Genomic DNA, 13,114 nt, shown 5'->3' on the forward strand with positions numbered 1-13,114 from the left:
TCCCTTGGGAGAAGTCCAAAGAGTGCCAGAGATAGCAAAGCAGAGCCTCACAGAGTGGAGTCGGCGGAGGTAGACGCAGTGACGGTGCCAACTGCAGCCCCCGCCCACACCCTGAGAGCTTACCTTCCACCTGCACGCCCATCTTTGTTGGCTCATAGGACATGCTAATACTCCAAGAATCTTGCTCTTTAGACTTTTCAGTCAGGGGTGGGACACAGTGGCTGCGTGAGTCCTAAAGGCATAATTTCAGATGGCATGGGGGGATGTTCACACCTCCTGGCATATTAACTGACGGATCATTCAAACACGGACCGACCCCCTGCTGCACGCTGGGCACACTGACCCTTGGAACCCAGAGGCGAGCCCCTGAGGAGCTCGCAGCCTGGAGCAGCACGTGCGATGGTCAAATTCCCAAGTCTGACATGTGGGGCAGGGATCGGGGCTCTAGGAGACCTGGCGCAGCACTGTCCTTTCCCACTTGTCTGGACAACTCTCTTCTTAAACCAAGCATCAGTCCTCAGACAGAATAACTGGACAGGAGTTATCTGACGTGTGGTCACCAGACCCCACGCATATGGAGGGCTACAGAGTCCAGGGTCCCAACCCACATCCTGAGTCAGATACTCAAGGGTGGGACCCAGGAATGTCGTTTTTAACCAATGGTCTGAGGAATCCCACTCAAGTTCAGGAGTCACCCACCTGTGTGATGAGGGGCAATGTACCCAATTCCACTGTTCCTGGAGTTAGGACTGGAGCTAGGATTGACCAACTCACAGTATCTGAAGTTCCAGATGTGCTTAGCTTCGCCCTTGCACCATATATCCTGGCTCTCCTAGAAGACATCTGGAACTACCCTGTATTTCCTGATTGAAACAAATTAAGGGAGTTCTACCTTTCAGCATGAACCTTCTTATACAGGGGCTGGTTCCCTCTCATTTAAAATAATCTATGAGTAAATGCTCATATTGTAAGACAAATAGCAGAGCAAGCACACATGGACTTGATTTAATAACCATACTGAACAGAGGCCCTGCTATAGGCTTTTCATTTAATTTTCAACCAAGTGGCTTTCCCAGACCATCCAACTAAGCCAGCAGCTCTCTTCCCCTGACTCCCTGTTCCTTTAACTTGCTTTAGTTTTCCTGGCAGTATCTGACATCACCTGAACTTCTATGATATATGAAAATCTGCTTGTTTGCTCGGAGACTGCCTCTAAGAGGGCAGGGACTTCACTTTTATTCATTAAAGGAAGATTTTCTACTTCCCTTTTTCTAGGCATTGAGGGTACAGTGGTGAACGAGGCAAGACTCACAGGACTTAGATTCTGGCGAGGAGAGAGACCAGCAAGTCAGGACACACAGGGTGTGCCACAGGGAAAACACAGAGTGGGAAGAGGACAGAGATGGCCAGGGGGAGGAGGCCGACTGCACAGCGAGCCGCAGGCGCTGTACAGACTCTGCCTTTGATTCCTACAGAAGTGGGAGCCATTCAAACTCTTGTGAGGAGTGAAACCAACAGCTTACAATGTGGGGGGCTCACTTCAGGTGCTGTTTTGCCAGGTTTTGGTGGGAAAGATCAGAAGTTTGGTTTCGCCCAGGTGAAGCTTGACAGGTCTTAAGGACAGCTGGTGCTGAGAGGAGAGGCCTGAGCTAAAAACACACTTTGGGAGTCATCAGCACAGTCAAGAATTTAAAGTTTGGTGGTGAGCTAACCTCCTAGGGACTGAGCCGGAGACACTGAGGCACCGGCAGTGCCCTCAACAGTGCAGACACACTGCAGGCACACAGCAGATGCTTACTGAACGAGTGAATGGATGGATGGATGGATGGATGGATGTTCAAATTAACCCACGACGCAGGTGGTGCTGCCTCCATTTTTATGAAAGGAGAAATGTCCCTTAGCTTAGACTGAAGGTGCTCTTATGCCTCCTGTTCATTATCAAAGTCAGACCCAAATTTTTTGATGTGGTTCTTTTACTCTGGCTTATTTAGCTTCGTGTTACGCTAATGGCATGTGCTGCTCAGCACAATGGGCTTTGTCTGGCCGAGTCCTGAACCCCACATTGCTTCACGCAGGTGTGTAAGTGTGTGCAGTGCAGACTCAAAGGGACCAGCAGGCATCCTCTGTGCCTGGTGGAAGGGTTCCTCTGGTACAGTCGGCAGTGACTGTCTGCCTTACTGTGCACACAACTGGACAACACTTGCCCTTGCCCACCTCCAGCTGTAACTGTTTCACACCCGGAAGAGGTGGGTTTTATGAAAGCCACAGAAGTAAACTATTATTAAGAGTCTATTAATGTGGCGGGCACTGCAAAGTACTAGGGCAGAAAGTTAGGAGGGTCGTCTCAGCCAGCAAGATGTTGCTGACGTAATGTGGATGCTTAAGCTTTCTTGTGCCACGGTCCCTGTGGCAGGCTGGTGAAGAGTATGGACCTCTTCCTAGAAGAATGTTTTAAATGCACAGGGAAACAAGTATTCTGAAGTGTAGGTATTATAAAACTGAAAATCCCAAATTTGTGATATAGGAACAAATGTTCTTGTGCACTAAGTAACAAATCTAGTGATGGGCCTAAAACCTACACTTACATTTTGAAGTAGCAATAAATATGAGCAGTAATTGAGTATTTGCAACAATTATAATAATGTGAGGTAGAGATATCTATGATTTCCACTTGCAACAGAATCACAGATTGGTACTTATTCTGGATTGTTGGCTTTATTTGCAATAGAAGAAAATGCTACATCAAAGCCAGACTTTAGTGAAAATAAAGATGTATGTTTTCTGGGTTCAAATTTATGATTCTCCTGAATTCTCTCCATGGGGTGGAGAGCCTGAGCCCCCTCCCAGGTACTTGGTGGCCTGTGAGGGTAAGTGTGGGGGCAGGAATGGGGCAGGGAGGGGCTGGTGAAAAGGCTGTTAACTATTACTTGGAATGTAAGGGGGTAGGGAGCTTGGGAAAAGGCCCACAATTCCATGGGAGAGTTAGAGTGGGTGGGAAATGAAGCTACGAAGGCAGAGCTGGATCACGAAGCGCCTTGTGCGCTATGCCGTGATTTTTCAAGGGGGGACAAAAAAACGAGTCATGGAAAAATTTTAAGGAGGACAGATTTTGATAGAATCAGATTTATATTTTAGAAAGATACTTTGGCATAGTTGGAGGATGGATCAGTCCAGGTAGAAACTGTTAGAAAGATACAGAAGCATCCAGGCTAAGAGATGAAAAGAGCCGAATCATGTTAGTGGCAGTGGAGACAAAAAAGTGCAGGATGCAGAATGTCTCAAAGAGGTGGAATTAATATGGACTAGGCAGGAGGGGTAACAAGAAGCAGGAAGGACCCTCTGTCTGTGGAATAAAGGAGGAGCATATGCACCTGGAGGAGGGAGAAAATGGAAGGAAAGCTGCCTGTGAGGAAGGAGGAAGTTACAAAGGACAGTGAGTTCACCTGGGTTTGAGAGGCCTATGGTAGAAATGTCTAGTAAGAAGCTGAAGATACAGAACTTTCTCTTAGGGTATTAACCTTTTTCTTATTGCTTTGTAAAGGCTCTTTATATATTCAGGCTCTTTCTCTGTTCTTACAATGCAAATATTTTTGCCAGTTCATCCACCCACCCACCCACCCATCCCTCTATCAATCACCAGAAAGCTGTGAATCTCTGTTTGTGATTTCTACCTTGGCATCTTACTTAGAAAAAAATTTCCTAATCCCACAATATATAAGCACCCATCAAAAATTTTCCCCTAGTGTTTTTATGGTTTTGTTTTTTTTACATTTAAATATTTAGAACACCTCGACTTTATTTTGCTTGGGGCAGCTAATTATTGTGGCACCACTTACTGAAGACTCCATCTTTCTTTCAGGTATTCGAACTCTATACATCTTTATCTAAACCTTTCCTCCTTAAATTTTAAAAATACAGAAAGCTACCTACGAAAAAACCCAATCAATCAGATGTCTACACATAAAGTTAACCACTGGTCTATTATCCATTATCAATGACAAATTTGGATTTCAAACTCCATTTGTACTTTCTATGGAAAATGAGGAGTATCCAATAGTCTTTATATTTTGCAAATCCTATAAATTGTATAGCTTCTTGAAGGGTAAAAAGATCATAGAAATACAATAGTTTGAAAATAGTCAAAGGAAGGCTAAATGAAAAGGTAAAAATATATGCTACCCAGTAAAATTTCAAGAACATGCTCTGCTTTTGTGCTCCAGGCTATTTTAATAACATTTCAAACAGTATATAATTTAATTTTTTCCCCAACTCCTTTAGGTTTACCTTTAGGGAAATTAGAGGGCACACGTGCAGTCGTCCGGGGGTTAATTCAACTGCTGCTGAGTGCCCAGAGTCTTTGCTCTGCTCTGCTCATCGGAGCATTAAATCTGAACGCTCAGGAGAGCAATGCAGCTGGGCTGCAAGAGTGATGCTATAAAGTTCTGCATTAAAAATTCATATTGCAGGCTTGCCTCAAACTTGGCTCTGTCTGGAAGGAGAGCTGGAGGGGAAATATGAGACACCCCACTGTCTTTCTGGCAATTGGAGCCATTCCTCAACAGACAGCACCTCAGGAAGAGAATGAAAGGGCAAACAAGCCATGAAGGAAATCAATGAGTTCAATTAGCTAGCTCTTGCCCACTTTCCTTTTCATTCTTACAGCTGGTTCAAAAAGTTTCTCTGATATCCCAGACCAAGATCCCTAGCCATCCTCACTGGCACCCAGATGTTTGGCACCTCTCTTAATTTGGTTCACACCAGGCCAGAGAGCCCCCAATTCTCCAGCCAGATGGAACCAGGTCTCTTCTGGACTCTACAAGTCACCCCGATGTGTGGCTGGAGGAGGCTGCACACTGAACAACTTGTCTCCCTTTAGAAAGTGGGTCCCACACATAAGCAGTGTTTAGATTTTGGAAGAGAGCTACTCTGTATGTATTCACCTCCAGAGCTGACCCATTTACGAAGGCAGTAACAGCTCCACGGTGGTTTGCACTTTTTGCTCCCCATATTAGCAGCACCCAAATGGTAACCACTTAGGAGTTATACATTCAGAGTCCCTTGAGAAGCTGATGCAATGCACTGCTCCAACAGCTACAGGGTGCATATACATAGAGCAGGTCCTGTGGTGCAGATGGACTGACTTTCACAAACTTGGCCTGAAAAGTTGACGGGATGCTTTAGGGTTGACACAACTTTTCAGTGGGGGGAGTGAAACGTTTTTTTCAATGGGCCAGGTAGCATGCTGGGTACTTTGCAGACACCAGCAGCAATGGAGGCCCCATTGATAGAGGGCATGTGTGCAGATCTTGTGCCAGGCACTTTGTGTGGCATCGCTTCATTTCACTTACTCGGAAACTAAGGCCCGAGGAAAGAAACAGGGCCCTGCCCAAGGTGCCTCCACCCGTGCAGTCAGGCCTCAGGCCCTACAGTGACCCAGGAGCACTGTGCTCTTCCCCCAGGCTCAAGCTGTCCACCACATTCTGGAGAGAGCACCCTTCCTGAAGGCCACTCCACACACAGGCTGCGCAGAATCTTGGATTATGCCCATCACTCAGTCTAATCCTCTTATTTTGCCAATGAGGACACTGCCACTGCCAAAGAGGGAATTTTGTAAGGCCACAACTGGTGACAGAGCTGGAGATTCTGTGATCTTCATATCCACTGGCCAGAGGAGGCTGTGATGTCTAAAATGTCACAAAGCAGTAGTCTGGTAACGAGGCTGCGTGTCAGTGCTGCTGGGGGCCCTCAGAGTACTCTGGGGTCCAAATTCTCTCATCTGATGATGTCACAAGGGAGGTTCCTAAAGGTGCCATAGCCACTGGCAGACTATAAACACACAAAATGATCAAGCTAGTGTGAAACTCCCCAGTTTAAACCCTGGAGGGCAAGGACAGCAGGGTAATAATAAATCCCCTGAACAACAAGAAAACCTGGGACCCTCTACGACATGCCTGTTTGGTGGAATACTGTATAGCATGGTGCTCAGTTTCTGAAGAACAGTCATGACAAAAGAAATATTTACATATGTAGTGAAAAAGAAAAGAAATAAAAACTGCCTATCAGTTTGATGCCATTTGTGAAAAAGAAAAAAAATACTGTGTAGAAAAGAAAAACAGTGCGAAGAACTATGCCAAAATGTTGACACCAGAGATCTCTGTGTTATGAGATGATGAGGGGCGATCTGCTTTTTTAAATAATTCAGGATTTTCTAAACCTTGTATAATAAACAGGACATTTTAAATTAAAAATAATAAAAGCAATTAATCTTCATTGACTTGAGGGTATTCAATGGCGAAGATAGTTCCTCACTTCTGCCAGCCTCCCTTCAAAAGGGCCTGACTGGTATGTGTCAAATCACACTCTCCTTTGTCCCTTTAGAAGCAGAGATGTGCAGTGTCACAATGACGTGCATGGCCACAGCCCTCAGCAGCACCTAAGCCCCGTGGTGAGTCAGAAACGCATGGCCTTTGCAGGAAGTTTACTAGGGGCAAAAGGTGGAGTGAATATTCCAGGCTGGGCCTCCATCATAATTCTTCCTTTTCAAAGCACTTTAAAGGTTCATATGGCTCCTGCTTTCTTCTTAAAGGACAACAGCTTCCTAGGTTTGCCTTTATAGAGAGCAAACAACCTCACTGGTCATTCACTGCTGCTGTACCCCTGATCCACCTGTCTTCACAGTAAAGGCTCATGCTGATTTATTACGCCAATAAAAGTAGATGATGCACCAGCAGCCAAGCTGATGTGCATGTGGCAGATAGAAAATAAGACAAGGGTCCTTGTCTGAGGGAGTTTAGTTGGCACTTGTCAACCCTACGCAGTTTTGTGGGGGTCTTGCCAGGTCCCCACAGTCTGGGAAGCGGGAGGCTCACCCTGCAGATCACTAGACTAACTATGATACACACTGACATTTTCTCCCAACAGTCCCTTGTCCATTTCCTTTAGCTTCGAACTGTTAGTCCCCCAAGATCTACCTTTATAGTGAACCAGAAAAACTTTGAAGACTTCTGAAAAAGCACAATTTTTATAAAACCATGCCAAACCCAGGTAACAGTCCACAAATAATGCTTTTGTCTATAATACCCTCTTCAAGGATGCTGGATGAATAGGATTTTTATCTCTGTATTTATAAATATGCTTACATACGCCCACACACATAAGGTAGCTGTATGTACATCTACATACATGTGTTTTGTGCACAGAGCCCACGTGTCCACGTGCACAGCACACCTGTAACTAGCCCACCCCCTTTTCTCCATTGTTCTCGCACAAGTACAGCATGGGCCCTCAGTAAGCTTAGCTGAAGGCAGGAGGCATAAAGGGGGCCGATTCTCATTGACGCCGTGCAGTTTCTAGACCTGTGTGGATCCACAGAGCAGGTGAAGAATACCTGGCACTCGGAGGAATTTCTACTTGAATTTGAAAATGTGAAGCTACCCCCTTCTTTCCGCACAGTCCCCTGGATTGACGAGAACTCCAGATCAGGGCTGCACTGCTCACAGAAGACAAAGCAGCTGCCGCCAGTGCAAAAGCTGAGGAACGCACTTTGGGGCTCACCCGGGCACCAGGTTTTAAGGTGCGAAGCACCTTGATGCTTGTGCAGGGAAAAATCCCAGGAATTTTACAAAATGCACACACTCTTTTAAAGATAAGATACGGGGTCGGGGGAGGTCTTCAGAGTTCCCTCCAATCTGCTTTAGTTATTTCTAAGGTTAAGGGACAGTAGGTTCTTTACACACATCTATGCCCTGGAAATCACAAAGGTAGCTGCTTCGCTACTTTTAGGGAAATTGATCTAACTAGGATAATTACAGCAGCCCATACTGGAAATTGATGACTAATCAAAAAAACAGGAAATAGAAAATTTTACAATCTTAAAGGTACAGCAGAGAGACTCTAGTTCAGGACAGTGAAGGTGGTCTTTTCAAATTCAATTGGGGGAAGCAAAATTGGTTTCATGAGATTATCAAAATAGTGTGTGAGTCTCAGGCTTTGTCATTGGGACTCTGTCTGGCCCGGTAGCCTGAATCTTTCATGTGGAACTGCAAAAAGAAAAAGAAAAAAGAAATCAGTCTGCTCAGGGAAAGCCAACAGGGCTCATGGGAGAGGGGCAGAGACTAGGAACCCTTCAGGGAAGCCGGTCACACAGGTGACACAGAAGCACCCCAAAGGCCCTGCACGGGCCTCCGAGGCAGCCCTGCATTTCCAGTCCCAAGGACCAGATCTGGGGCCCGACTGTGCATCCTGGGACTGTTCTCTTGTCTGTGCACTGAGTGCAGGGAGTGCTTCCTCAGTGGCTGGTGCAGAGAGTAAACAAGATGCCGTGAGAAACCGCCGCGACACAGTCCGGAGTGATCTGTCTGCACAGAATAAGGCATCTACCCCACCACTGTTCGGGGCATTTCACACCTGGGAGTCCTGTCTTGAGCTGTCAGTTTTGCCACATTTTCAAATTGCATTTCAGGTCCTCCGCGCCCCACTGCTGGGCATGGAATTCCCTGGCTCCACAATGCGGGACACAGGCTCCCCGAAACAATTTCAGTAAAGCCATAAGCCAAGCTCATGTGGGAAAGTTTTCTGCTTTCTCAGAGAAGATTGCATTTTGTGGTAAAATACTGGTTATACGCGTATACTTGAAATAAAGAAAGCACTCTAAAATTAATCCAAGTGATAAATGTCTCTTTTGTAATGTAGTGTGTAAGTACTTGTACACACAATATAGCTCTTTTTAAAAAGGAATACAACATAGTAACCCTAAGAAATATGAATTTTACTGGCAGGAAACGTTTGGGAGGTACAAATTCTCCTAAGACTAACATTAGCTATAAAAAATGTAGTATTTCAGTGCAGTTCAATATTTTCTTTCATCAGCAGCTCAGAGCCTCAGCCCACAAGTTAAGAGGAATGTAATAAGCTGACTGTATGTGTTATAACTGAAGCTCCTTTTGCAACCAGCATCCTGAGGGACAGAGCAAAGAGGTGGCCTTGGACTTGAGCTAAAATGGGAACTCCTGCGCTTTTGCTCAGGACGCGCGAGGACCCTGGCCCAGGGAGCCACACCCCTCCTGCAGTTGCAGCAGCAACCTAAACCTAAGGACCGCAAGCAGCTGTGAAAGATGCGCTCAGGCCTCTCCCCGGGGCCGCTGCTGCTTGCCAAAGCAGTCTGTCCACCCCCAGGTCCACCTGGGGAACCACTGCGCATCACTCTGCTTTGCTAGGATCTCCTACTTAGAGTCATTAGGATGCTAAGTCAGTCTCCATCTGCTAAGAAGTGGGAAGATCTGTACACAGGGTGACCATCTGAGGAGGTACTTTTTTAACTAAAAAAAAAAAAAAAAAGGCAGAGAAATAATTCATTTATTTAACCCAGAAATGGTTATAATCTGAAACCCTGCAATCCTATTACGCAACAACTGTTTTGGCAAATGCCGTTATGTTCGAACAAATATTAAACTGTGCTTGCCATTTGTCTAAGGAATCTTGCATTAATAAACATGAAGAAGAACACTTTTACCTCCCACTCTCAATGACAGGACCAAACAAAGACCAGCTGTATTCATCAATGGGTCCTTGTTCTGCACATAAAGGCTAATTACATTTCGCTTCAAGCCTACACATGGAAAACTTTACCGCTGCCATCCCCATCACAGTCAGCCCGTGCTGTCCCAGCTGACGCAGGGTGATGACTGTACACAGTAAGCAGGGGTCCTGGGACAGCCTTAATGCCATCGACCCGCAGGCTTCTTTACAAAATGGGGGTGGGGGAGGGTCACCTCAGTCACATCTCCCAGTGACAGAGAGGCAGAGGCAATGCATGCTCTTTAAATCTCATGGTGGAGATGACGCCATGAAGGTCATCTTGTTTAAGGCCTGCTATTTTCAGAAAAGCACCCCAAGTCCTCCCGCGAGGTCGCTAGGAGGAGCTTCTGTTGTTTGCAGGGCTGTCGCTGCATGCTAGGGGAGACACACACACCTTCTCACTGCTGTCCGGACCACCCCAGGCCTTGACTCTGATGCCCACTGAACAGGTGAGGAAAGTGAGACGCGGAGGTCAGAGCTTATCCAAGGTCACACAGGGACGGGGGCAGTGCACCTCCATGGTCTGCTCCCAGGTCAGCCTTCTCCAAAGCCTGTGTTCCTCCATTCTTTCCCTACCCCCTTCCTACGTTTTCTGTCAACAAATATAAGAATCCCTCTTTTTGAAGACAGAAAAAAATTGTTTTGAAATGTTTTAAGACCGTTTGTGAAAATATTTGCCCCTGGAGGGCTTATATTCACATGTATCAATGAAAAGATGTCTAATAAAATACATGTGGGTTGGGGCTGAAACAGATGGCGGAGGGACAAACCTTTCCCAGGAAATAACAGGGGAGAGGAATGCGGAGGGGGAAGCTTCATGTGGGATCTCCAAGGCTGAAGCAATTGCCTCCAAAGTTAAAAGAAAGTAGCAATTATTATCTCAGTCCATTCTCTGCATTTTTTGTGGATTACTTACTCTGGGAACCATTTGCAGTTAAGCGTTTGGCCCCAGGCTCCCTTTTGTTAGTAGTCGTCCATCTCCGAATTGTGAACTGTGACGTGTGGATCCCTGTCTGCACCTAAGTCCAGCCCTCGGTACTACCACGCCCACCTCGACCCTGCAGAGAAGCTACTGGGGACTTCTGGCTGCTCCTCTAGAAGAGCAGCCCTGCTGGCCTTGTGTTTTCTCAAACTGCCTCCAGGAACGGCCTCCTTTGACCTCCAGAAGTCCCTCACCTTGACTCATCTTTCAACCTCAAATCATACATCAGCCCCTTCAGAAAGGCTTCCTGGACAGTTCACTCCTTTTGCTCCAGCTGGGTGGGGTCCTGTGCTGGACACCGCCATTTCCAACTCCAGCTCCCTTCCCCCACCTCCCGAGGTCTGCCCTCTGGCTTTTAAGTTCGCCATAAGGAGTCCTGGCAGAGACAGGTAGGAGGGTAAGGCTGGGGCTCCCTGGTGCTGCCCTGGATTTCTCAACCCTCCCAAAGGCCACCACAACTCTCAAGGTGCCCATCAAGCTGGGCATGGTGGCCTTGGCCAGTGCTCCCTAGGGATGCTGCACTCCCTCTGGGTCCCCTCCTCCCAGCCCACGCTGCAGCAAACAGTTCGAATGTGACACTCTCTCCGATTGCTGTAGTTGGCATGTGCGGTCTGTCTTCTGTAGAGACCCTGATGGGCAAGGTGCCCATGCTAACTGGTCCTCTCTGTCACAGCAGTGACCACACTGTAGGGCAATGGCTTTTCTCTCCTCTGAGCCTTTCATCCCAGGCTTTCCAGAGCCCAGCACAGGGCTGGGCTCAGAACAGGCCCCCAGGAGTGTCTGCTGGGTTAATGAGTGGACCAGTGACCTTTGGATCACGTCCATCATGTACCTGCCAGGCTTGTTCTCGCCACGTGCACATGTGCATACCACAGCCTGCCTCCCCACTCATTGCTGGAGAGGACAAGAGAATTTCCTGCTATGATCACAGGAGGGGACACACCCCAGCTGCACCCGTGCCCCTGTCTGCAGTGTCTGACAACAGCCAGCCCTGAAGCATTTTCATGATGAACAGTCAACCCCCTACATTCTGATTCAATTTTCCGGTTCTGGTGGGGAGAAGTGAGTCACCCCCCAGCATTAGCTGGGCCTATGGTGAGGCCGGGAAGAGGATGGGGACAGGGGCTAAGACATCCCTTCCTCTCTGGTTCTGTCTCCCAGTCACTTACCCAGCCACCATGTTCCCTACCTAGAGGAAGTGAAGACCTGAGAGTAGAGGAAAATTTGATTTCTTACTAGATGGCCGTTCTCTGTTGCTTCCTCGTCCCTAAGACAGGGCGGTCAGACGGAGACAAATTTTCTGTGCAGCTCTTTAGAAGCCCAGTAAGAAAAAAAATGATGGTTCTAAACCAGGGACAGTATTAGCCACCATGTGACAAGTGGCGTTTTTTGCTGCCAAGTCGGAACAGCCTCAGTGGATACTCTGACATCAGGCAGTTTTTTCCCCCAGCAGTGCAGCCCACGGCTGACCGTACCTGCCCATGTGCAGGGGGGAAGCACGGCAGCAGGCGTGGCCTTCTGGGAGCTGAATTTTCAAAACAGCGTTTTTTTCAAAAAGGTTGTGATTGGGATCTACAGGAATAACTGTACTTTACATCCCGGGAGGAGGGGGGCACTATTTAGTGGCACCCCCCACCTCCGAGTCCCCGTGTGAGTGAGCATACCAGAACTTTCCTACTGGAGCAGGCCGCCTGAGAGACACAGCCGGGGGCACGTGGGTTTTGGGGGGAGACAGGAAGAGGCTCCCAGAACAGGAAAAGGTGGCTCAAACCCTAGCCTGACATCCTGTCTGCACTTTAGTAGAGAAGGCCTTGTCTAGGAACAATCTCTGTGGCTTCTCCACCTTTCTTGATTTATGTCAAAATTATTTATTTTCTGGTGTTCTGTACAGAGGGTGGGCAGACAAGAAGTGATCCTATGTCAGACCACTCATTTCCTTCTCAAGAGAGCCTCATGTGACACACCTGACTGAATATGCACACTCACTACATGTGCACACCTGTGCAGGGGACACCCGGTGTTTCAAGGTGCCATTTGCACAAATAAACCCACGTGGGAATGAAGGACTCTGGCCCAGGTGAAAGGCAATGTGATTCATACAGACGAAGCAGGTCCCATGGATCCTACCTCCTGTAAGTTGACTCTCCCAAAATTTCTCAGAAAACGGCAGCATTAACCCAGGTTCACAGAAATTAGGGGAAAAAGTTTCAGGTGGGAGGACTGTTTCGAGAGCATCGGAACTTGGGTCTTCAACTCGGGCAAGCAAGCCGTGCCTGTGACACTGCCTCCCTCACAGCAGTTCAGAGGCCAAGGACCTCCCGCACCCTGCACCACTTTGCAAAGCCCACAGACTGAAGGGAGAAGCAGGGGAAATCTTTTATGGATCAGCACAATCGGGTGAGACCCAAAGCCAGACAGAGACTTACTTGGCAGTAATTTCTTCATCGTATTTGGTTTTCAGGTCAAATAATTCTGTTTGAGTTTTTTCCAGGGCTGAAAGGCAGAGGACATAAAACCATAATATAAGATACTAATTGTTTAAGTTAAATTAAAAAA

At 47.3% G+C, this 13,114-nt stretch overlaps 1 protein-coding gene across 8 annotated transcripts in view; it reads right to left on the reverse strand.

The window, feature by feature from the left end:
- Positions 1-13,114, reverse strand: part of CUX1 (cut like homeobox 1) — a 362,320-nt gene that overhangs the window by 126,834 nt on the left and 222,372 nt on the right. For all 8 annotated transcript variants that reach the window (XM_037139195.2, XM_037139194.2, XM_053655326.1 and 5 more), the window contains exon 8: positions 12,985-13,051. In XM_037139195.2, coding sequence (XP_036995090.2) covers positions 12,985-13,051 — 67 coding nt within the window. The remainder of the gene's footprint in view (positions 1-12,984; positions 13,052-13,114) is intronic.

This window comes from Artibeus jamaicensis, unplaced genomic scaffold, assembly GCF_021234435.1.
Source record: "Artibeus jamaicensis isolate MK-2021 breed Jamaican fruit bat unplaced genomic scaffold, CSHL_Jam_final contig_956, whole genome shotgun sequence".
NCBI classification, from domain to species: domain Eukaryota; kingdom Metazoa; phylum Chordata; class Mammalia; order Chiroptera; family Phyllostomidae; genus Artibeus; species Artibeus jamaicensis.